Genomic DNA, 26,372 nt, shown 5'->3' with positions numbered 1-26,372 from the left:
TCCAGGTCCGGATGGCGGCAGGCAGGGTGTCTCCTCAGAGAGGCAGCCTCCTGTGTGACCACACGGCCCCCACCCTTGGGGGTCTTCCCCACCAAAGAAGGTCTGCAGCCTGTGACAGTCCCCCAAGTGAGCCCGCCCCGGCCTTGCCAGTTTACACATGTAAATTCTTTTCATACTTCTCTGTACAAAATGAGCAGACTCCAAGGTATTAGGGACTGGCAAGGGGGAATCTTTCTGGCAGTCCGGCCTGTGTGCCCGCAAGGGCCCTGTCCCTCTCTAGAGCAGTGCCCCCAGGCACGCTCTGTGACTCCTCTCCTGGCTTTAGCACTTGCCTCATGGCATTCTCGGCTGTGCACTGGTTTAGCTGTTTCTTATGTGATCCAGGAGAGTAGAGAACTCACCCTCTCTGTCACCACCTCATCCCCAGAGTCAGTAGGAATGCCTGAAAGGAGGAGGTCAGTGGACAGATGGATGGAGGTGTGACTCTGGCCTTCCCACAGCTTCCCATCTGGACTGATGAGAACTGTCCAGCCACTCCAGGGGCTGAGGTCAAAAACAGAGTAATCTTCTTTTCTTTCACATGCTATATCCAACTCATCAGCAGTTCCTGTATGCTCTAACTACTAAATGAGCCCAGAATCTGATCACATTCTAGCACTGCACCCGGGGCCAAGCCACTGTACCTCAACTGGAAGACTGGAGCAGCCTCCACTGGCTCCCCACTTTATCCTCTAGGAGCCAGAATGATGGAAATCCTTTTAATATATGAGTCAGGTCATCAGAGCACTCCATTCAAAACCCTCCCAACACAGACTAAAAGCTAAAGTCCATCCAGGGGTGTTATGTTGCCCTGCATGACCTGGTCCACCAATCACCCTTCTGACTTCATCTCCTGCCATGTCCCAACTTGTCCCTTCCAGCCATAGTTGCCTGTTAGTTGGTCCCCAAAGCCACCTGGCACAAGCCTGCCTCAGGGCCTTTGCACTTGTTTTCTCTGCCATGCATGCTCTTCCTCGTGTAGCAGCAGGGCTCCATCCCCAGAAAGCTCTCCCTAACCATCTTGTTTAAGCTTCTTCTCTTCCTGCATGCATGCTAAGTCGCTTCAGTCATGTCCGACTCGGCAATTCTTATGGACCATAGCCTGCCAGGCTCCTCTGTCCATGGGATTATCCAGACAAGAATACTGGACTGGCTTGCCAGGCCCTCCTCCAGGGATCTTTCTGACCCAGGGATCAAAGCTGTGCCTCTTATGTCTCCCTGCACTGGCAGGTAGGTTCTTTACCCCTAGCGTCACCTGGGAAGCCCTCTCCTCTTCTGAGCACACCCTATCTCCATCCCCTCTTTGATTTTTCTCCACAGCACTTATACCATCTGACCATTATGTACTTTACACAGTTATGAATGCACTGTCTCCTGTCACTAGAATGTCAGGTCTACAAAGGTGGGGACTTCTGTTGACTTTGTGCATTTCAGTATTCCCAGTGTATAAAAAAGGGACAGACACATTTTACGTAAGCCAACAAATGGATGAGACAGAGGCCTGTCCCAGGGCCTCACTAGAGGCCTCTTAAAAAATGTTCATCCACCTGATCCTGTCACAAAAGCATAAGAGTCTCTCACTAAAGAGGCAGGCAGGCATCCTCCCTCCCTGGGATAGGAAGCCTCAGGTGACAGAGGGGACAGCAGAAACCCCTAACCAGGTCCCCAAAGTCCTGCCTCTCAGGCTCTGGGCCACACTCACCATGATGCCGTTGTGGATGAAACCGCGACGGTAGCGGGCTGGCTTCAGGTGGGGGTACTCCTCCGTGCTGGTCACGCGGATGCTCCACACCTGCTTCCAAGCCTCGTAGAGCTGCACGTGCACGGGGTACACGCCCGAGTGGTGGGGTGCCACCGCATACCCCATGTCTGTGGGAATGCCGTGCTCCTGGGGAGAGGAGGCCCAGGGCAGGGTGAGCACAGGGCTCCTGCTCCTCTGGGCCTTACTTCCCCTTTGCAGGGCAGGGGAGAGAAATCACAGACCAGGACGGCAGGGCAACAGGTCCGAGACCTCGAGGTGCAGATGGAGAAGCTGAGGCTCGGGGCCCAGAGTCTCGGAGGAAAGCACCAGCCAAGCTGGGACTCCCGCTCTCAGCCCAGCATTCACTTCCTTCTGCACCAGGAGTGAGGAGCAAGGATGGGCACCACTCTGCCTTCGTGGTCTCTATGACTGGCTGGTGGCTCGGGAGGCATCGGCACCAGGCCTCATTCTCTCCTTGCTGGGCACCTCTTCCAGCTGTCCAGGGCTCCTAGTCTAGCCTCAAGACAAGAGCTTGGGCTCCGGAAGCCAACAGTCCTGGGTTTAAGTCCTGGTTAGACCTCTTATAAGCTGGGGTGGCTTCCCTGAGCTTCCGTTTCTTGGCTAAAATGATGCTATTGAGATACCGGGTTCTTCGGTATCAGTGAGGCTTCAGTGAGACAGTGGCTATAAAGATGTTAATAAAAAGCTGTCACATGGAACTGCAAAAGCAGCGGGAGGCCAGCAGTTCTGACCCCCAGTCCAGCCCCGAGCCCACCCGACTCTGCCCTGCAGGGAATCTTACTCACGACAGCGAACTTCTTGTTCAGGGCCATCTGCTCAGCCAGCACGGACTGGTTGTGGAAAAGGTGGGGCTGCATGTGGCTCCACATGTGGGGGAACCACCAGAACTCCTTCACGTATGACAGCAGCAGGTCGTCCCCCGCATCCTCAGCATCGGTACCTACAGCCCAAAGCACAGGCAGCTCAGCCCAACCCAACTGCCTGGAGGCCCGGGGATGGGCGTGGAAGGCCACTGCCCACCCAAAGTCGCTCAGAGCAATTCTATGAGCTACAGGGCAGCAGAGACAGAGCCCCAGTCCAGGCCCTGGGACCATGTGGCCTTGACTCAGTGGATGACTCCGACCAAGTTCTCCCCATATTTGGGCCCTCAAGGCCTATCTGTGCAATATGCAGTTCAGATACAATGATCCCAAGGGTTTCCTCTAGCTCTGACTTGCTTGCTGTGATTTTATTCCTGTTTTTCTATTGGGTTACTTGTCTTTTACTTATTATAGATGTTCTCTGTATATATACAGGATGTTTAAGCTGTCTTGTGTACATCACCACAACTACCTCTGAGATGCTAAGGGTCTTGTGCGTGTGCTCAATCATGTCTGACTCTTTGCAACCCAATGGACTGCAGCCTGCCAGGTTCCTCTCTCCATGGAATTTTCCAGGCAACAATACTACAGCAGGTTGCCATTTCCTACTCCAGGAGATGGAACCTGCATCTCTTGTGTCTCCTGCACCAGCAGGCAGATTCTGTACCATTAGTGCCAGCTGGGAAGTCCTGTTAAGGGTTAAGAATATAAAATTACTAACAAACCACCCAGTGTTGCTCTTATTTGGCTTTGGAGCTAAGCCACAGACTTTCCTCCAGAGCTGCAGACTAGCAGGGTTTGCCTAGAATTTAAGAGAGGCTGTCCTCACCGTGGCCCAAGCAGAAGGCAGCTCAAGTGAATACTCACTACAGATGACCACTCAGGAGCTGTTCCCTCCTGCCCAGTCTGAAGGGTAGCATGTGAGGAACAAGGGAAAGTCACCAAGAGGAGGGCAAGTATGAACCAGACAGCCCTCAGCCTTCAACCTCAACCCTTAAGACACGAAAATAAACTCATTCCAGGCAGAGAACAGGATAAAAACCCACAAGAACAACTAAATGAAGTGGAGATAGGCAACCAACCTGTAGAAGAACTTAAAGATACTAAAGTGTGAGTTGCTCAACCTTGTCTGACTCTGCAACGCCACGGACTGTAGCCTGTCAGGCTCCTCTGTCCATGGAATTCTCCAGGCAAGAATACTGGAGTGGGTTGTCATTTCCTTCTCCAGGGGATCTTCCCAACCCAGGGATCAAACCCAAGTCTCTCTCATTGTAGGCAGATACTTTACGGTCTGAGCCACCAAGGAATAAGAATTTAGAGGAACGATAGAAAGCATGATTCAAAATATCAGAAAAAGAATGGAGGCATAGATCATTAAAATACAAAAGATGTTTAACAAAGAGCTAGAAGATTTAAAGAACAAACAGAGATGAAAACAATACAATAACTGGAATGAAAAATACACTAGAAGAAATCAATAGCAGAATAACTGAGTCAGAAGAAGTCAGTGGAAAGACAGAATGATAGAAATCACAGCCATGGAACAGAATAAAGAAAAAACTAAAAGAAATGAGGACAGTCTCAGAAACTTCTGGTATAATATTAAATATACCAACATTCCCTTTTAGGGTCCCGAAGGAAGAGAGAGAGAAAGGGACTGAGAATATATGAACAGACTATAGCTGAGAAGTCTCCTAACATGAGAAACTAATAAACCAAGTTCAGAAAGCACATTAGAATCCCATAAGACATAAACCTAAGGAGGACCATAAACCCCTCCAACACATATTAATAAAACAGACAAAAATTAAAAGAAAAACAAAAAAATATTAAAAACAAAAAGCAACAAATAACATACAAGGAGACTCCCATAGAGTTATCAGCTGATTTTTCAGCAGAAACTCTGGAGGCCAGAAGGGATGGCACAATATACTTAAAGTGATAAAAGGGAGACACCTACAGCCAAGAATACTCTATCCAGCAAGGCTTTCATTCAGATTCAATGGAGAAATCAAAAGCTTTACAGACAAGCATAAGCTAAGAGAATTCAGTACCACCAAATCAGCCTTACAACAAATCTTAAAGGAACTTCTTTAGGCAGAAAATAAGGGGCCACAACAAGAATCGGGAAAATTACAAAATGGGAAAGCTCACTATTAGGCAAACAAAGTAAAAGTAGGAAATTATTCATATACAAATCTAATATCAAACCAGCAATCGAGAAAAGAGGAGAGTACAAATAAAGAATATTGGAAATTAAGAGACCAGCAACTTAAAACAATCTTGTGTATATGTAGACTACTATATCAAAACCTCAGGGAAGCCACACACATACACACAAAATCTACAAAAGATACAGACACAAAAAAGGAAAAGTAATCCAAATACAACAGTAAAGATAAACATCAAATCACAAGAGAAAAGAACAAAAGAGGAAAGGAAAAAAAAAACTTTAGAAATACATCCAACTAACAACTAACAAAATGGCATTAACAGCATACATATTGATAATTACCTTAAATGTAAAAGGATTAAATGCTCAAACCAAAAGACATAAATTGGCTGAATGGCTACAAAAATAAGACCCATATATACATATGCTGTTTACAACACTCTTTTAGGAAGGGTCTCAGGAAGCATTACTACAAACAAAGCTAGTGGAGGTGATGGAATTCCAGATGAACTATTTAAAATCCTAAAAGATGATGCTGTTAAAGTGCTGCATTCAATATACCAACAAATTTGGGAAATTCAGCAGAGGTCCCAGGACTGGAAAAGGTCAGTTTTCATTCCAATCTCAAAGAAGGGCAATGCCAAAGTATGTTCAAACTACCACACAATTATACTCATTTCACATGCTAAAAGGTAATGCTCAAAATCCTTCAAGCTGGGCTTCAACAGTAATGTGAACCAAGAAATTCCAGATGTACAAGCTGGATTTAGAAAAGGCAGAGAAACCAGAGACCACATTTCCAATATCCATTATAGAAAAAGAAAGGGAACTCCAGAAAAACATCTACTTCTGCTTCACTGACTACAGTAAACCCTTTGTGTGGATCACAACAAATAGTGGGAAATTCTAAAAGAGACAGAAATGCCAGACCACCTTACCTGCCTCCTGAGAAACCTATATGCAGGTCATGAAGCAACAGTGAGAACTGGACATGGAACAACAGACTGGTTCAAAATTGAGAAAGGAGTACATCAAGGCTGTATATTGTCACCCTCTTTATTGAACTTATATGCGGAGCACATTATGTGAAATGCCGGGCTGGATGAAGCACAAGTTGGAATCAACACTGCCAGGAGAAATATCAATAACCTCAGATATGCAGATGACACCACCCTAATGGCAGAAAGCAAGGAGGAACGAAATAAAGAGTCTCTTGATGAAGGTGAGAGAGGAATGTGAAAAACTGGCTTAAAACTCAACACCAAAAGAAACGAAGAATACGGCATCCAGTCCCATCACTTCATGGCAAACATATGGGGGAAAAAATGGAAACAACGGCAGATTTTATTTTCGTGGGCTCCAAAATCACTGTGGACGTTGACTGCAGCCATGAATTAAAAGATGCCTGCTCCTTGGAAAAAAGGCTATAATACCTAGACACTGTATTAAAAAGCACAGATGTCACTTTGCCGACAAAGGTACATGTGGTCAAAGCTATGGTTTTTCCAGCAGTCATGTACAGATGTGAGACTTAGACCATAAAGAAGGCTGGGGGCCAAAGAATTGATGCTTTCAAACTATGGTACTGGAGAAGACTCTTCAAAGTCCCTTGGACAGCAAGGAGATCAAACGAGTCAACCCTAAAGGAAATCAACCTTCATTATTCCCTGGAAGGACTGATGTGGATGCTCGAGTACTTTGGCCATCTGATGTGAACAGCCGACTCACTGGAAAATACCCTGATGCTGGGAAAGACTGAGGGCAGGAAGAGAAGGGGGCAACAGAAGATGAGATGGTTGGATGGCATACTGACTCAATGGACATGAGTTTGAGCAATCTCTCTCTCTCCAGGAGACAGTGAAGTACAGGGAAGCCTGGTATGCCGCAGTCTAATGGGTCGCAAAGGATTGGACATGACTGAACAACAGCAAGGTCAGAATGGCCATCATCAAAACATCTACAAAAAAAAAAAAAAATCTACAAAAAATAAAGGCTAGAAAGGGTGCAGAGAAAAGGGAATGCTCCTACACTATTGGTGGGAATATAAATGGTTACAACCATGACGAAGAAGAATACCGAGGTTCCTTAAAAAACTATATACAGAATTATTAATACCACATGACCCAGCAATAACATTCCAGGGCAGATATCCAGAGAAAACCATTATTCAAAAAGATATATGCACCCCAGGGTTCACAGAAGCACTATTTACAATAGCCAAGACATGGAAGCAACTTATCTATCAACAGACCAATGTGTAAAGAAGAAGTGGTACATATATACAATGGAGTATTACCCAGCAATAAAAATGAGTGAAATAATATCATTTGCAGCAGCATGAATAAACTGAGAGATTCTTAGTGATATAAGTCAAACAGAGATGACAAGTACCATATGATATCACTTATAGGCAAAATCTAAGAAGTTGGTACAAATGAACTTATTTACAAACAGAATTAGAGTCACAGATATAGAAAACAAACCTATCGTGGAAAACACTTAGAGAGATGGGAATACCAGACCAACTTACCTGCCTCCTGAGAAGCCTGTATGCAGATGAAGAGGCAACAGTTAGAACTGAACATGGAACAACAGACTGGTTCAAAATTGACAAAGGAGTAAAACAAGGCTGAATATCATCTCTCTGGTTATTTAACTTATATGCACAGTATACCATGTGAAATGCCAGGCTGGATGAAGCACAAGCTGGAATCAAGATTGCCAGGAATTATACCAATAACCTCAAATATATAGATGACATGACCCTAATGGCAGAAAGCGAAGAGGAACTAAAGGACCTCTTGATGAAGGTGAAAGTGGAGGATGAAAAAGCTGCCTTAAAACTCAACACTCAAAAAAACAAAACTCCACACTCGGCTTCTGGTTCAAGATGGCAGAATAGAAGGACATGCGCTCATATCCTCCTGGGACAGCACCAAAATTACAACTAGCTGTTCAACAACCATCGACAGGAGGATGCTGGAACCCATCAAAAAAAAAAAAAAAAACAACCCATGTCCAGAGACAAAGAAGCTGCAAGGAGACAGGAGCAGGCGCACAATCAGAACAAAGTCAAATCCTATACCTCTGGGTGGGTGACCCACAGACTGGAGGACAATAACAAAGAAATTCTCACACTATTGTGAAGGTTCTGAACCTCAGGTCGGGCTTCCCAGCCTGGGGATCTGTCTAAGGGACTGGGAATCCCCAGGGAATTTGACCTTGCGGGCCAGCAGGACTTGATTATTGGAATTCCAGAGGGATTTTCTGGGGGAAACAGAAACTCCAGTCTTGGAGGGCACAAACAAAATTCTCCACACACCAAGATCCAGGGGAGAGGAGCAGTGACCCTACGGGAGACTGAAGCAAAACTACCTGCTAGTGTTGGAGGGCCTCCTCTGGTGGCACGGGTCAGCAGAGGCTCATCACAGGGACAGGGGCACTGGAGGGTCCCCCTTGGTGTAAACCCTCCTGGAGTTCACCATTAACCCTACCAGAGAGTCCACAGACCCCAGGGCCGGTCGCCTCAGGCCAAACAATTATCAAGGAGGGAGTGCAAGACCACCCATTAGCAGATAATTGGATTAAAGTTTTACTGAGCAAGGCCCTACCCACAGAGCAAGACCCAGGTTTTCCCATCCCCAGTCCCTCCCATCAAGAAGCTTCAATTCAGTTCAGTTGCTCAGTTGTGTCCGACTCTTTGCGACCCCATGGACTGCAGCACACCAGGCCTCCCTGTCCATCACCAGCTCCCAGAGCTTGCTCAAACTCATGTCCATGGAGTCGGTGATGCCATCCAGCCATCTCATCCTCTGTCATCCCCTTCTTCTCCTACCTTCAATCTTTCCCAGCATCAGGGTCATTTCCAATGAGTCAGTTCTTCGCATCAGGTGGCCAAAGTATTGGAGTTTCAGCTTCAGCATCAGTCCTTCCAATGAATATTCAGGACTGATTTCCTTTAGGATTGACTGGTTTGATGATCTCCTTGCTGTCCAAGGGACTCTCAAGAGTTTTCTCTAACACCACAGTTCAAAACCATTAATTCTTTGGCTCTCAGCTTTATGGTCCAACTCACATCCATTCATGACTACTGGAAAAATCATAGCTTTGAACAGACGAACCTCTGCTGGCAAAGTAATGTCTCTGCCTTTGAACATGCTGTCTAGGTTGGTCATAGCTTTTCTTCCAAGGAGCAAGTGTCTTTTAATTTCATGGCTGAAGTCACCATCTGCAGTGATTTGGGAGCCCCCAAAAATAAAGTCTCTCACTGTTTTCATTGTTTTCCCATCTATCTGCCAAGAAGTGATGGCACCAGATGCCATGATCTTAGTTTTCTGAATGTTGAGTTTTAAGCCAGCTTTTTCACTCTCCTCTTTCACTTTCATCAAGAGGCTCTTTAGTTCTTTGCTTTCTGCCATAAGGGTGGTGTCATCTGCATATGTGAGGTTACTGATATTTCAACAAGCTTACACAAGCTTACTTTTAGCCTCAGTTATCAGAGGGCAGACAGAAGAAGCAAGAAGAAGCACAGTCTCACAGCAGCTAAAACAAAAACCAAACTACAGAAAGTTAATCACAATGAAAAAGCAGCAAGTTATGTCTCAGATGAAGGGACAAGAAAAAATCCAAGAAAAAAAAACTAAATGAAGTGGAGAGAGGCAACCTTCCAGAAAAAGAATTCAGAAAAATGATAGTGAAGATGATCCAGGATCTCAGGAAAAGAATGGAGGTAAAGATTGAGAAGATGCAAGAAATGTTTACCAAAGACCTAGAAGAACTAAAGAACAAACAGAGATGAATGATACACTGGAAGGAATCAATAGCAGAATAACTGAGGCAGAAGAACAGATAAATGACCTGGAGGACAGAATGGTGGAAATCACTACCATAGAACAGATTATAGAAAAAAAGGAATGAAAAGAAATGAAGAGAACCTAAGAGACCTCTGGGACAACATTAAATGCACCAACATTTGCATTATAGGGGTCCCAGAAGGAGACGAGAGAGAGGACCTGAGGAAATATTTGTAGAGATAATAACTGAAAACTTCCTGAACGTGGGAAAGGAAATATTCAATAAAGTCCAGATAGCACAGAGAATCCCAGGAAGGATAAACCCAAGGAGGAACACAGTGAGACACACAGGAAACAAACTGAAAAAATTAAAGACAAAGATACAATATTAAAAGCAATAAGGGAAAATGACAAATAACATATAAGGGAACTCCATCACACTATCAGCTGATTTCTCAACAGAAACCTACAAGCCAGAAGGGAATGAGATGATATATTTAAAGTGATGAAAGGGAAGAACCTATAATGAAAAATACTCTACCCAGCAAGACTCTCCTTCAGACTTGATGGAGAAATCAAAGCTTTCCAGACAAGCAAAAGTTAAAAGAATTCAGCACCACCAAATCAGCTTTACAACAAATGCTAAAAGAACTTCTCCAGGGAGGAAACCTAAGAGAAGAAAAAGGCTTAGAGAAAGTAAAGCCAAAACAATTACAAAAAGGGTAATAGAATCATACATATTGGTAATTACCTTAAATGTAAATGGATTAAATGCACCAACCAAAAGACAGACTGGCTGGGTGAATGAAAATGTGAGCATATATGCCTTTCCACTTGCCACATCACTCTGCTTGACCCCTGCCCCCCAAATTCTATGCAATTTTTTATATTGTTAAGTTAATCATGTTCCCATTATGGCTTGCAATTCTAATTATCTTGTAAATAAAATGTAAATAGAAAACAACCAGAGTTTAAAGATTAGTACACTTAATAGTGTTCAAATAATATTGTCCAGAACAACATATAGATTAAATTCAATCCCTATTAAATCTCAATTTGTTTTCTAGTTTTTATATAACTTAAATCATTAAAAATTTTTTATTTTGTGGAGTATACCTTAACAATGTTGTGATAATTTCAGGTGGACAGCAAAGGGACTCAGCCAGACATATACATATCCATTCTCCCCTAAACTCTCCTATCCAGGCTGCCACATAACACTGAGCAAAGTCCCATGTGCTATACAGTAGGTCCTTGTTGGTTATTCATTTTCATTATAGCTATGTGTACATGTCCATCCCAAACTCCTTAACTATCCCTTCCCCCTACCTGTCCCCCTGGCAAAGATAATACCTTCACTAAATTAGTGAGTCTGTTTCTGTTTTGTAAGTTCATTTGTATCATTTCCTTTAGATTCCACATATGCAGTATGTCATATGACATTTCTCCTTCTCTGACTTACCTCACTCAGTATGACATCTCCAGGTCCATCGATATTGCTGCAAATGGCATTATTCCATTTTTTAGTGGCTAACATTCCATTGTATAATGCAACACATATTCTTTATCCATTCCTCTGTCAAAGGACACTTAGGTGACCCCCAAGCCTTAACTATTGGAAACAGTGCTGCAGTGAATATTGGGGTGAATGTAACCTTTCAGATCATATTCTTCTCCAGACATATGCCTAGGAGTGGGATTGAAGGGTCATATGATAGTTATATTTTTAGTTTTTCAAGGAACCTCCATACTGTTCTCCAAAGTTCAGAATTACTTTATATTTTTATTTTAGAAATGGGGAAAGAATCCTAATTCCAAGGAATGCTGAAGAGCCAAAATAATCTTGCAAAACAGTGGTAACACATTCTTAGCATAGACTTACAGACCATGCGACAGACATGAGAACCCACAAACAAACCCTCACTTCTGTTTTCACTTGATTTCTGACAGATGTGCTAAATCTGGTCACTGGGCAAAGAACAGATCCAACAAATGGCACTGCAAAACCCCGACCTCATGTGCATAACCTCGAGGGTGTACCTCATACCATACACAAAAGGTAATGCAAGATGAATCACAGCCTAAATTTTGGAGCTAACCTATAGTTATTGTAGAAAAAAACATATGCGAACATCTCCATGACCTTGGCTTTGTTCAGAGTTCATTAAATATGATACCAAAGGCACAGAAAACAATGAAAAATAGATACAGTGGCTTTCAAAAAAATAAACCTTCATGCATCACAGGACATTCTTAAAAGAGTGAAAAGACAACCAAAAGAATGGCAGAAAATGTTTGCAAACCCATAGACTGATTATGGGATTAATATCCAGAATATGTAAAAGATGTCAACAACACAATTTATTATTTTTTTCCATTTATTTTTATTAGTTGGAGGCTACTTACTTTACAATATTGTAGTGGTTTCACAATTTAAAACTGAGCAGAAACCTAAAAAAAACATCTATCTAGAAAAGACATACAAATGGCCCAGAGCACATAAAAGATGCAGACTGATGGAAATCAAAACTATAATGAGATACAACCTCACACGGATCAGAATGGCCATCATCAAAAAAATCTACAAACAATAAATGCTGGAGAGGATGCAGAGAAAAGAGAACTTTCCTACACTACAGGTGGGAATGTAAATGGGTACAACCGTGATGAAGAAGAATACAGAGGTTCTTTAAAAAACTACGTATAGAACTACGTATGATATGATCCCGCAATCCCACTCCAGGGCATATATCCGGAAAAAAAAAAATATTCTAAAAGACAGATGCACCGCAGGGTTCACTGTAGCACTGTTTACAATAGCCCAAACATGGAAGCCACCTAAATGTTCACTGACAGAGGAATGATAAAGAAGATGTGGTACATGTACAATTAAATATTACTCAGCCATTAAAAAGAATGAAATAATGCCATTTGCAGCAACATAGATGGAAATAGAGGCTGTCATACAGTAAGTAACACACCGAAGGAGAAATATCACATCTGTTGTATGTGGAATCTAAAAAGAAATGATACAAATGAACTTATTTACAAGACAGAAACAGAATCACAGACTTGAGAATGAACTTGTAACTCCTGGGGGGAAGGATGGAGGGTATAATTAGTTTGGGATAGGCAAGTACACACTGCTATATTTTAAATGGATAACCAACAAGGACCTACAATGTAGCACACGGAACTCTGCTCAATGTTAAATGGAAGCCTGGATGGGAGGGGAGTTTGGGGAGAATGCATACATTTATATGTGTGGCTGAGTCCCTTTGCTAGCCATCTGAAACTATCACATCGCTATTCAGCTACACTCCAATACAAAATGGAAAGGTAAAAAAAAAAAACAAACCACCATCATCAAAAAATCTACAAACAATAAATGCTGGAGAGGGTGAGGAGAAAAGGGAACTCTCCTACACTACTGGTGGGAAGGTAAATGGGTATAACCACGATGGAGAAGAATATTCAGGCTCCTTAAAAATCTGTACACAGAACTACCACATGAGCCAGAAATCCCACTCCAAGGCATATACCCAGAGAAAACCATTATTCAAAAAGATATATGGACACCAGGGTTCACTGCAACATTGTTTACAATAGTCAAGACACAAAGCAACTTAAGTATAACTGACAGACAAACGGGTAAAGAAGAAGCGGTACATATATACAATGGAGTATTAGTTATAAAAATGAATGAAATACTACCATTCACAGCAACATGGATGGACCAGGAGATTCTCATACTCAGTGATATAAGTCAGACAAAAAATGATAAATATCATATATCATCGCTTATTTGCAAAATCTAAAAAGTTGGTATAAATGAACTTTACAAAATAGATAAGAGTCACAGATACAGAAAATAAACCTATAGTTCCCAGAGGGGAAAGTGAGGGGTGCCCAGAAGGCATAAGTTAGGAGACTGGGATCAACATATACACACTACTATATCTATATATCTATATTATATCTATATAACAGATAAACAATAAGGCCCTACTATATAGCACAGGGAACTCTATTCAGTATTTTGCATTAGCCCCTATGTGAAAAGAATCTAAAACAGAGTGCATACAGATATAGATCTAACTGATCCACTCTGCTGAATGCCAGAAACTGATACATTGTACACCAACTAAACTCCAATAAAAATTTAAACATAATACAACATATTTCAGAATTCAATCAAGGAAGTGAAAAGCTTCTACCTTGACAGCTCTAAAACATTGCTTGAGGAGGACCTAAATAACTGGATAGCAACCCATGTTTCAATATTAGAATGCTTACTCTTGCTCAAATAACAATACTAGTCAGCCCAATATACAGATTCATTTCATTCCTATTCAATCAGATTTTTTTTCCCCCTGAATTGGGGGGAAAATTCCTAATATTTATATGGAATTCCAAGGGATGCTCAAGAGCCAAATTTACCTTGCAAAAGTGTGTTACTGCATTTGAATGGACATACAAACCACAGCGTAGACTTGGAACACAGAAAGAAACCCTCAGCCTAAGCTAAGAACTACAGTGGAAAACAGACACACATCTCCATGACAATGGCCTGGGTTATGGGTCCTAAAATGTGACACCAAAGGCGTAGAAAACAATGAAAATTAGATACACTGGTCCTAAAAAAAAAAAAAAAAAGATACACTGGTCCTCAAAAAAGTTAAAAACTTCCATGTGCCACAGGATTTTCTCATGAGAGTGAAAGGACAACTAGAGATTGGCAGAAATATTTACAAATCAGAGGCCTGCTACGGGTTTAAGATGCCAACAATGCAATTTAAAAGTGGTCCAAAAATCTGAACAAACATTTCTCTTAAAAAGACATACAAATGACCAACGGCAAATGAAAAGATGCTCACCACCACCAATTATTAGGGAAACGTAAATTAGAACTACAATGAGATATCTTGTCACACAGGTCAGAATGACCATCATCATAAAGTCAACAGTGTCTGAGGTGATCTCTAAAAATGGAGCACAAGACACTTGACCCAGAAAACCTCACAAATCATGCAGATCAAGAGGTTCAAATCTTCGTGTTCACTTTAAGAACACTTGAGAAACCACCCAGGTCATTAAGTGTATGCATATCTGAAAAGCCACCAAGTAGCTGAAGGATGTCACCGTAAAGAAGCAATGTGTGCTATTCCATCAGGTGTGCACAGACCAAACAGTGGGGCTGGACGCAGGGTCAGTGGTCCGAAAAGAGTGCTGAATTTTACTGCACATGCTCAGAAATGCAGACAGTGCTGAACTTAAGGGCTGAGATGTAGGTTCTCTGGTCATTGAGCACATTCAGGTGAACAAAGCCCCCAGGAGGCAGCACAGGACTTACAGACTCATGGTCAGATTGACCCACATGTGAGATGATGCTAACTGGAGAAAAACACTGTTCCTAAACCAGATGAGGAGGTTGTGCAGAAGAAAAAAGATATCCCAGAAGAAAATGAAGAAATAAAAATTGATGGTCCAGGAATAAACACAGCAAAAAATAAATGCATACAAAAGTTAAAAAAAAAAAATCTATGAATAAATGTTGGAGAGGGTAATGAGGAAAGAGAACTCTCCTACACTAATGGTGGGAATGCAGGTGGGTGTAACCACATGATGGAGAAGAAAATACAGTTCCTTAAAAAACAATATACAGAACTATTAATACCGTAAGATCCAGCAATCCTGTTCCAGGGAGTATATCCAGAGAAAACTATTATTCAAAAAGATACATGCACCCCAGGGTTCATGGCAGCACTGTTTACAATAGCAAAGACATGAAGGCCACATAGATACCTATCGGCAGACAAATGGGTAAAGAAAAAGTGGTACAATGGAGTATTACTAGCCATAAAAATGAACAAAATAATGTTATTTGCAGAAACATGGATGGACATAGAGAGTCTCACAGCCAGTGATGTAAGTCAGACAGAAAAGGACGAATAGCATATGCTATCACTTAGATCCAAAATCTAAAATGTTGCCACAAATGCAATTATCAATAACACAGATACAGAAAACAAACCTATGGTTACCAGAAGGGAAAATGAGGGGTGGTCAGGAGGGATAAATTAGGAAACTGGGATCAACATACACACATTACTCTATATAAAATAGGTAACTAGTAACGACCTACTATACAGCACAAGGAACTCTTTTCAGGACCCTGCATTAACCCCTATGTGAAAAGAATCTAAAAGACAGTGGATATACGAATAATTTAACTGATTCAATTTGCTGTATGCCTGAAGCTAACACAACATTGAACACCAACTATACTCCCCCCAAAATTTAAATATAAAATATTTCAGAATTCAGTCAAGGAGGTGAAACGCTTCTACCCTGAAAACTCTGAAACACTGCTTAAAGAAGACCCAAATAATTGGAAAACAACCCATGTTTAAATATATTAGAATGCCTGAAAGTGAAAGTGAAGTCGCTCAGTTGTGTCCGACCCTGTGACCCCATGGACTGTAGCCTACCAGGCTTCGCTGTCCATGGGATTTTCTAGGCGAAAGTACTGAAATGGGTTGCCATTTCCTTCTCCAGGGGATCTGCCCAGCCCAGGGATCAAACCCAGGTCTCCCCCATTGTAGGAAGACACTTTACTGTCTGAGCCACCAGGGAACAGTATTAGAATGCCTGCTGCTGCTAAGTCGCTTCAGTCGTGTCTGACTCTGTACGACCCCATAGACGGCAGCCCACCAGGCTCCCCCGTCCCTGGGATTCTCCAGGCAAGAATACTGGAGTGGGTTGCCATTTCCTTCTCCAATGCATGAAAGTGAAAAATGAAAGTGAAGTCGCTCAGTCGTGTCCGACTCTTAGCAACCCCATGGACTGCAGCCTACCAGGCTCCTCCGTCCACGGGATTTTCCAGGCAAGAGTACTGGAGTGGGGTGCCATTGCCTTCTCCGATTAGAATGCCTAGTAATGTTCAAATAATAATACTATTCAGTAAAAATAGAGATTCATTTCATTCCTATTCAATCTGATTTTTTTTTTCTCAATTGGGAAAAACATCATAATATTCACATGGAATTCCAAGGGACACCGAAGAGCCAAATAGTATTCCAGATGTGTATTATTGCAGTAGCATAGACATACAGACCATGGAATAGACTTGAGAACCAAGAAACAAACCCTCACTTCTAATTTCACTTGATTTCTGATAGAAGTGCTAAGACTGGTCACTGGGCCAAGAACAGATCCAACAATTGGCACTGCAAAACTCAGACCTCATGTGCAAAACCTTTACAGTGGATATTCCATCATACCATACACAAAATTTAATGCACAATGAATCAAGGCCTAAAATTTTGGAACTAAGCTACAGAATTATAGAAGAAAAAAAGGCTGCACATCTCCCTGACCTTTGATTTGGTGTCAGAACCTTCAATCTGACACCTAAGGCACAGAAAACAATGAAAATCAGACACTGGCCTTCAAAAAAACAAAACATGAGAAACTTCCACGCATCACAGGACACTCTCACAGAGTGAAAAGGCAACCTAGAGGGGGGAAAAATGTTGGCACACCGTAGGCTGATGGGCTTAATGTTTAGAATATATAAAAGATGCCAGCAACAGAATGCAAAATTAGACCCAAAACCTAAACAGACATGTCTCAATGAAGACATACAAATGGCCAACAGAACATGAGAAGACGTTCAACATCACTAATTATTAAACAAATGGAAATTAAAACTACAATGAGATGCCACTGCACATGGGTGAGAATGGCCATTATCAAAAACTCTACAAACAATAAATGCTAGAGAGGGTGTGGAGAAAATGGAGCCCCCTACACTGCTGGACGGAGTGTAAATAGGTATACCCATTACAGAGAACACTACTGAGGTTCCTTATAAAACTATATACAAACTACCCTATGATCAAGCAATCCTGCTCCAAGGCATACATCTAGAAGAAACTAGCATTCCAAAGGATACCTGCACCTCAGGGTCCACTGCACCACTGTTTACAACACCCAGGACCTGGAAGCCACCTAAACGTCCATCAACAGAGAAATGGAGAAAGAAAAAGTGCAACACCTATTCAGGGAATAATACTTAGCCATTAAAAAGAATGAAATAATGCAATTTGCAGCCTCATCAATGGACATAGAGATTTTCATATTGAGTAAAGAAAATCAGACAGAGATGGAAGAAATATCACATGATATCCCCTGTATGGGGAATTTAAAAAGAAAGGATACAAGCTAACTTATCTATAAAACAAAACAGACTCACAGACTTAAGAATGACTTATGGTTGCCAGGGGTGAAGGGCAGGGAGAAGGGTTTGTAGGGAGTCTGGGATACATGTGAACACACTGCTATATTTAAAATGGATAAGCAGCAAGTCCTACTGTATAGCATATGGAACTGTGCTCAATGCTATATGGCAGCCTGGATGGGAAAGAGTTTAGAGGATAATGGGTATGTGTACATCACAATTGTTATGTATTGTTTTTGGATTAATCCCTTGATCATTACATGGTGTCCTTCCTTGTTTCTTATAAGGCTTTTTTTAAAAGTTGTAAATATATAAGCACTCAAAATAGGAGCTCCCTAATATATAAGGTAAATGCTAGTAGTCATAAAAGCAGAAACAGTGACACACAATAGTGGGGGACTTTAAACCCCACTTTCATCAATGGACTAATCATCCAGACAAAAAAAATCAACAAGGAAACATGGGCCCTAAAAAGAAACATTAGACCAAATAGACTTAGTTGATACTTATAGAAAATAGAAAACACCTTCTTCTATAGTACACATGGAATATTCTCCAGGACAGATCACACCATAGGCCAAAATCAAGCTTTGGTAAATTTAAGAAAACTGAAATCACATTAAGCTTTATTTTTTTAAAAGCATCTTTTCTAACCACAAAACTATGACATTAGAAATCAATTACTGGGGAAAAAATGTAAAACACATAAATATGTGAAGACTATATGTTACTAAACAACCAATAGATCAATGAAAGAATCAAAGAGGTAATCAAAAAATAACTAGAGACAAGTGACAAATAAAAAAATAGCAAACCTATGGGACTCAGCAAATACAATCTCACCTCATGAAACAATAAAAATCTCAAACAAACAATCTAACTTTACATCTAAAGCAACTAGTGAAAGAAGAACTAACAAAACCCAAAGTTAGTAGAAGAAAAGAAATCATAAAGATCACGGCAGAAATCAGTGAAATAGACAAAGAAAACAATAGAAAAGATCAATGAACCGAAAACCTAGTTCTTTGAAAAGATAAAAAAAAACGATAAACCTCTAGCCAAACTTATCAGGAAAAAGTGGCAAAGGGTACAAATCAATAAAATTAGATACGAAGAAGTTACAATGAACATCAGAGAAATGCAAAGGATCATAAGATGACCACACACACACACACAAAAACTGTATGCCAAAAAAACAGACAACCCAGAAGAAATGGACAAATTCTTAGAAAGACACAACCTTCCAAGACTGAACCAGGAAGAAACAGAAAATATGAACAGACCAATCACAAGTGCTGAAATTGAACCAGTTATTTTAAACTCCCAAAAACAAAAGTCTGTGACCAGGGGGCTACACAGGCAAATTCTATCAAACATTTAGAGAAGAGTTAATGCCTATCCTTCTGAAACTCTTCCCAAAAATTGCAGAGGAAGAAATACTCCCAAGCTCATTCTATGAGGCCATCTTCACCCTGACACAAAAAGCAAAGATACCACACACACACAAAAAAATTACATGCTAATATCACTGATGAACACAGACACAAAACACTCAACAAAATACCAGCAAACTGAATCCAACAATACATTAAAAGGACCACACACCACGATCAAGTGGGATTTATCTCAAGGATGCAAGGATTCTTCAATATCCACAAATCAATGTGACACACCACATTAACAAACTGAAGAACAAAAACCATATGATCATCTCAATAGATGCAGAAAAAGCTTCGGACAAAATGCAACACCCATTTATGATAAAAAAAAAAAAAACACCCCAGGAAGTGGGCATAAAGGGAACTTACCTCAACGTAATAACAGCTATATATGACAAACTCACAGCTAACATCATTCTCAATCATGAGAAGCTGAAACCATTCCCTACAAATCAGGAACAAGGCAAGGATGTCCTCTGCCACCAGTTTTATTCAACATAGTTTTGGAAGTCCTAGCCACGCAGAGAAGAAAAAGAAATGAAAGGAATCTAAATTGGAAAAGAAGAAGTAAAACTGCCACTGTATGCAGATGACATGATACTATACACAGAAAATCCTAAGATGGTACTAGTAAACTACTAGAGCTCATCGATGAATTTGGTAAAGTTGCAGGGTACAAAGTTAATACAAAGAAATCACTTGCTTTCCTACACATGAACAATAAAGGTCAGAAAGAGAAATTAAGAAAATAATCCTATTTATCATCACATCAAAAAGAATAAAATACCTAGGAATAAACCTACATAAGGAGACAAAAGATCTGTACTATGAAAACTATAAGAAGATAATGAAAAGAAATAGAAGATGACACAAATGGAGGGATACACCATGTTTTTGGATTTGAAGAATCAATACTGTCAAAATAACTATACTACCCAAGACAATCTACAGATTCAGTGCAATCCCTATCAAATTACCAATAGCATTTTTCATGGAATTAGAACCAAAATTTTAAATTTGTACGGAGTCACAAAAGACTGAATAGCCAAAGCAATCCTAAGAAAGGAAAATGCAGGTGGAGGGATCAGGCTCCCTGACTTCAGAGTATATTACAAAGCCACAGTCATCAAGACAGTATGCTACTGGTGCAAAAACAGAAATATAGATCAATAGAACAGGACAGAAAGCCCAGAAATAGAGCCATGCACCTAAGCTCAATTAACTTATGACAAAGGAGGCAAGACTACACATTGGAGAAAAGACAGTCTCTTCAATAAACGGTGCTGGGGAAAATGGACAGCCACAGGCAAAAGAATGAAATTATTCTCTAGCACCAGACACAAAAATAAACTAAAAATGGATCAAAAACTAAATATAAGGCTGGACATTATAAAACTTTTGGAGGAAAACAGGCAGAACACTCTGACATAAATCACAGCAAGATTTTTTTGAATTAACCTCCCAGAGTAATGAAAATAAAAACAAACAAATGGGACTCAAACTCCAAAGTTTCTGCCCAGCAAAGGAAACCATAAACAGAAAGACAATCCACAGAATGGGAGAAAATATTTGCAAACAAAGTGACTGACAAGGGATTAACCTCCAAAATATACAACAAAACTGTTCATGAAGCTCTAGGTTGAAAAAACAAAAAACCCAATCAAAAAATAGGCAGAAGATCAGACATTTCTGCAAAGGAAAGACATACAGATGGCCAAAAAGCACATGAAAAGATACTCAACATCACTAAATATCAGAGAAATGCAAAGCAAAATACAGTGACGTATCACTTCACACCAGTCAGAACGGCCATCATCAGAAAATATGCAAACAATACACGGGGAGCTCTGCATGGCGCTCTGTGATGATTTAGAGGAGTAGAACAGGTTGGGGGTGGGGGAGGCTTAAGAGGGAGGGGAGATATATATATATATAATTATGACTGATTTGTGTTGATGTAAGGCAGAGATCCCCACAACACTGTAAAGCAATTATCCTCCAATTTAAAAAATTGAAAAAATATGCAAACAATAAATGCCGAAGAGGGTGTGGAGAAAAGGGAATCCGCCTACACTGTTGGTAGGAATGTAAACTGGTATAGCCACTATGGAGAATGTTATGGAGGTTTCCTAAAAAACTAAAATAGAGCTACCATATGATCCAGCAATCCCAGTTCTGGGCATATATTCAGAGAAAAACCATAATTTGAAAAGATATGTGCACCATAATGTTCACTGCAGCATTATTTACAACAACCAAGACAAGGGAACCACTTAAATGTCCATCAACAGAGGCATGGATAAAGAAGAGGTACATATAGAAGCTCAAATGGTGAAGAATCTGCCTGCAATGCAGGAAATCCAAGTTCAATTCCTGGGTCAGGAAGATCCTCTGGAGAAGGGAATGGCAATCCATTCTAGTATTCTTACCTGGAGAATCCCATGGACAGAGGAGCCTGGCGGGCACAGTCCATGGGATTACAAAGAGTCGGATACAACTGAGCAACTGACAGTACCTACTACTCACCCATTAAAAAGAACGAAATAATGCCATTTGCAGCCACATGGATACTACAGATTATCATACTGAATAAGCCAAAGTAAATACCACATCACTCATAAGCGGAATCTGATTTCTAAAAAATGATACAAATGAACTTAGTCACAAAACAGAAACAGAGTTACAGATATGGAAAGCAAACTTATGGTTACCAAAGGGGAAACATGGAAGGGGAGGGATAATCAGCAGGATGGGTTAACATATACACAATGACCATAAATAAGATAGATAACCAACAAGGACCTGCTGCATAGCACAGGGAACTCTACTCGATATTCTGGGATAACCTATATGAGGAAAGGACCTAAAGAAGAATGAATACGGGCTTCCTCCAGATCTCTCAGCGCGGGTGAGCCCTCTTCCCTGAGGCAGTTGGTGCTGACGCTGTAACGCAAAAGAAGAACTTGCTGGCTGAGCTCAGTCTTGGTACTGGTGGCCAACATGTCCTTGAAGATCCAGACGAGCAACGTAACCAACAAGAATGACCCCAAATCCATCAACTCTCGGGTTTTCATTGGAAACCTCAACACAGCTGTGGTGAAGAAGTCAGATGTGGAGACCATCTTTTCCAAGTATGGCCGTGTGGCCGGCTGTTCTGTGCACAAGGGCTATGCCTTTGTCCAATATGCCAATGAGCGCCATGCCCGGGCAGCTGTGGTGGGAGAGAATGGGCGAGTGCTGGCCGGCCAGACCCTGGACATCAACATGGCTGGAGAGCCGAAGCCCAACAGACCCAAGGGGCTAAAGAGAGCAGCATCTGCCATATACAGTGGCTACAGCTTTGACTATGATTACTACCGGGACGACTTCTACGACAGGCTCTTCGACTATCGGGGCCGCCTGTCACCAGTGCCAGTGCCCAGAGCAGTCCCTGTGAAGCGACCCCGGGTCACCGTCCCCTTGGTCCGACGTGTCAAAACCACCATACCTGTCAAGCTCTTTGCCCGCTCCACAGCCATCACCACCGGCACAGCCAAGATCAAGTTAAAGAGCAGTGAGCTGCAGACCATCAAGACAGACCTGACCCAGATCAAGTCCAACATTGACGCCCTGCTGGGGCGCTTGGAGCAGATTGCCGAGGAGCAAAAGGCCAATCCAGATGGCAAAAAGAAGGGCGAGAGTAGCAGTGGCGGCGGCAGTGGTGGTGGCAGCGGCAGCAGCGGTACTGGTGGCAGCAGCCGGCCACCGGCCCCGCCGGAAGACACAGCTTCTGAGGCAGGCACGCCCCAGGGAGAAGCACAGGCGCGAGACGATGGCGATGAGGAGGGGCTGCTAACACACAGCGAGGAAGAGCTGGAGCATAGCCAGGACACAGACGCGGAGGATGGGGCCTTGCAGTAAGCAGTCTGACAGGAGCGATGGCCACCAGCAGGAGAAAGGCGTACACTGTACCAGGCCTCAAGCTGGGCACCCACCCCTGGATAGCACCCCCAGCGGGTCCCAGAGGAGAGCTGGCTGCAGGCACCACCTCCCTCACGTGTATCAGCCAGTGGCGCATTCTCTGCAGGTGGAGTTATCAGCATCCCTTCCTCACGTACCCTCCCTGTTGGCACTGCCCAGGCCAGAGGGCAGAGCACAGTCTCCCTATACTCTGCCTCCCTTCCCCAGGACATTCCCAGGCTTGGGGTTTTTCTATAGGTTTGGAGGGGGGTGGGGCCCACAGGGAGGGGACCTTGACAATAAAGAGATTGGATCCCAAAAAAAAAAAAAAAAAGAATGAATACGTGTATATGTATAACTGAATCACTTTTCTGTACACCTGACTAACACAGCATTGTAAATCAACTATACACCAATAAAATTTTAAAAAGAAAGAAAGAAAATAAACTCATCACAGTGCTCATCTCTGCGGTGGGTACAATTATAGTGCCTTTTCACTTTCTCTGCTATATATTTCTGTAATGTTCTTAAAATTCAACCAATTCCTTTGTAAGGCAGAAGTAGTAAAAGAATATTAAAGGTGGGGTGAGACAGACAAGAGGAAGAAGATGCCCACCCCAGGACAGCAGAGCCGGAGACGAACCGGGGGATATCGTCGCGTCACTGCTGCCCCCAGATGCCCTCTGCCTGGGGCTGTGACTGCCCTGCCGGCTGTCTGGTTTGGGAAGAGGCCACAGGAGTCAGGTCAAACGTGACCCGAAGTGGGCCCATTCACCCTCCTGTTGTCCCCATGGCATTGCACGCCCAGGGTCTGGATGTTGAGGCCCGTGGAAGTTGTGAATAGGGGCAGAGCCAGGCCCACTTACCTGTGTGGAAGAATTTCCCTGAGTAGCCCAGGTTGAAAGTGAAGTTTGGGATGTGTGTCCGTAGTTCGTTCTGTGTATCAAACAGGGCCTAGGATAGGCAGAGTAGGGACAGTGGGTCAGAGGAAGCCAGGAGCTCCCTGCTCCTCCCATGAGGGCCCACAACAAGGGTCCAGCTCCTACGGACACGCTACAAAGGCTGCAGGGCGCAGGGAAAAATAAGAATAGGGATGCTTGCACAAAAATTGTTAAAAAATGCCAGGAAGGCAACAGCAGAGGACCACCTTGTGCGGGCGTCTTCGAAGCATGGGGCCTTGTGTGCCTGTGCAGGCCCCATACCCGTGAAGCCAGCCTGTGCCGCCACCTCCACCAGGCCTCCAGCAAGACAAGGCCTAGGCCCTAGTACTACTGTGTCCTTGAGAAAGTTCAGCAACTTCTCCAGGCCTGTTTCCCTAGGTGTGAAATGGGGATAATAACAGCTCTCTCATGGGACTCTAAATGAGATACTACTTGCAAAAGAGCCTGGCATTTTGGTAAATGATGGAAAATGGTGGCATTGTCATGTCTGCAGACACTGCCACTGTGAGCCTCACGTCTTCATCTGTCAAATGAGGGGGATTTCACCTCACTGGTGACTACAAGGCTGGTATCAAAGGACCACAACTTTTCCAAAGATGTACTGTGTGTCCAGCAATGTGGTGTTTCCATGCACGGCACACCCAGTGCTTTGCATGTCAGTGAAGGGATGCTGACCCTTGTGAAACAAACATACAGTTGTCCTCCAGAGTGGGGACTCAAAAAATCCCTACCAGGCATAATGTGAAAGGCTGCTAGGAAACCTGCAAGAAGAGCCTGCTATCAGAACACTTTGCAAACAGAAAGTCCTGGCTCTCCTGGGGCCATGCACCACTTCATGGACATCCATGCCCTAGCTGTGTTGCCTTGGGCCAGTCATTTCACCTCTCTGAATCTTAGTGTCTGCCTCTGTAAAATGGGATTTAAAACAATACCCATCTCACAAAGCTGCTGTGAGGATCAGTGAGGCCACACACAGAACGGGTTGAGCACAGAGGCTGGCGCTTGCCAAGCCTTGAATAAAAGCTGCTGTTGGTATTACTTAAGTTGCACTGGACAGCCCGTACTGTACAAGTTAATAAGCCAACATTCATGTTTCTGAAAGAAAAGATCAGTTGTCACCAGTGCTTGGGACTGAAGAAAAAAATTTTTAAAAACTCTGTCCGTTCTGACTCAAAAAAGGATGCTTAAGGCACATAGGACCCGGCTGCTGGAGGGCTCGGCAGTCTGCACTGAGCTGCGTGCATGGGAAGAGGGCATCTCTGCTGGTATTCTACAGAAACACCTCCAAGCTGCTAGCATTTCTCTCACTCTAAAAATGGGGAAAATAAGAACCAAGAGGAAAAAAAAAAAAAAAAGAACCAAGAGGCCAAGTCTGGGGTTCATGGCAGACACAGTGAGCCTGGCAGCCTGATTGCCTCCTGGGTCCAACCCTGAACCTCTCAAGGACTCATCCTGGACAGGCAGCAAAGACCTAAGTTACAGAAGAGAGAGCAAGGCTGGGCCGCCAGAAGAAAGACCTAGGTAGAAAACAGAGTTATCTACTTTGCTGGAGGTGGGTCGTGGCATCACATGAAGCCTCAGCTGGAAGGCTCAAGAGGAGTTGTCGCAAAACTTTTTTCCAACAGAGGAGCCCTTGAGGAAGTGAAATCTCAGAAGTAAACACGTAAAAAAGCAACACTGCCCTGTCCTAAAAGTGGGGCAGAGGGCTCAGAGCCTGGCATCTGCACACGCCTCTCATCCCCGCCCCAGCCACCCAGGCCCCTCCCACCCACCCCATCTTGTCATTTCACTGCTGAGGCTCAGACAAGGGAAGGCGTATGCTCAGGTCACCCACTTAGGGGCAGATTGGGACTTGAACCCAGGTTTTGACTCCCCAGGCACTGCCTGCTCCCCAACAGCTTCTGCTCTGCTCTTCTCCTCTGGAGGTGTGAGGAGGAGCAGAGAGTTCACTCCGTACCAAGGAAAGGTCAACACATCCCCCTGCCCCTCACCCAGGGGACCCCACCCCCTATGGACCTTTCAGGACCTACAGCCAATCCCAACACAGCACCCACGGGAGGAAAGCATTCCTGTAAAGTCTCTTTCACTCCTCCTCCTAACATCAAAAAAAAAAGTCTTGGTTTGGTGCTAATACATTTCTAACTCTCACTAATCTCACATAAGAGAGGACAGGCGGTCAGTAGG

General features: G+C 42.9%; 2 protein-coding genes across 5 annotated transcripts in view; one reads left to right on the top strand and one right to left on the bottom strand.

The window, feature by feature from the left end:
* NDST1 (N-deacetylase and N-sulfotransferase 1) overlaps positions 1–26,372 on the bottom strand; it is an 88,739-nt gene that overhangs the window by 22,708 nt on the left and 39,659 nt on the right. For all 4 annotated transcript variants that reach the window (XM_043913293.1, XM_043913294.1, XM_043913296.1 and 1 more), the window contains 3 exons: positions 24,114–24,201; positions 2,587–2,741; positions 1,742–1,927 (listed from right to left, as the gene is read on the bottom strand). In XM_043913293.1, the coding sequence (XP_043769228.1) occupies positions 1,742–1,927; positions 2,587–2,741; positions 24,114–24,201 (429 nt within the window). The remainder of the gene's footprint in view (positions 1–1,741; positions 1,928–2,586; positions 2,742–24,113; positions 24,202–26,372) is intronic.
* On the top strand, positions 22,195–23,581 carry LOC122700414 (RNA-binding protein Raly-like). The gene has a single exon (XM_043913297.1). It carries the CDS (start codon positions 22,309–22,311, stop codon positions 23,206–23,208), a length of 900 nt encoding a protein of 299 aa, XP_043769232.1. The 5' UTR covers positions 22,195–22,308; the 3' UTR covers positions 23,209–23,581.

Source organism: Cervus elaphus, chromosome 9, assembly GCF_910594005.1.
Source record: "Cervus elaphus chromosome 9, mCerEla1.1, whole genome shotgun sequence".
NCBI lineage: Eukaryota > Metazoa > Chordata > Mammalia > Artiodactyla > Cervidae > Cervus > Cervus elaphus.
Note: the sequence above shows the minus strand (reverse complement) of the source record. Positions and strands in the feature narration are given on the sequence as shown.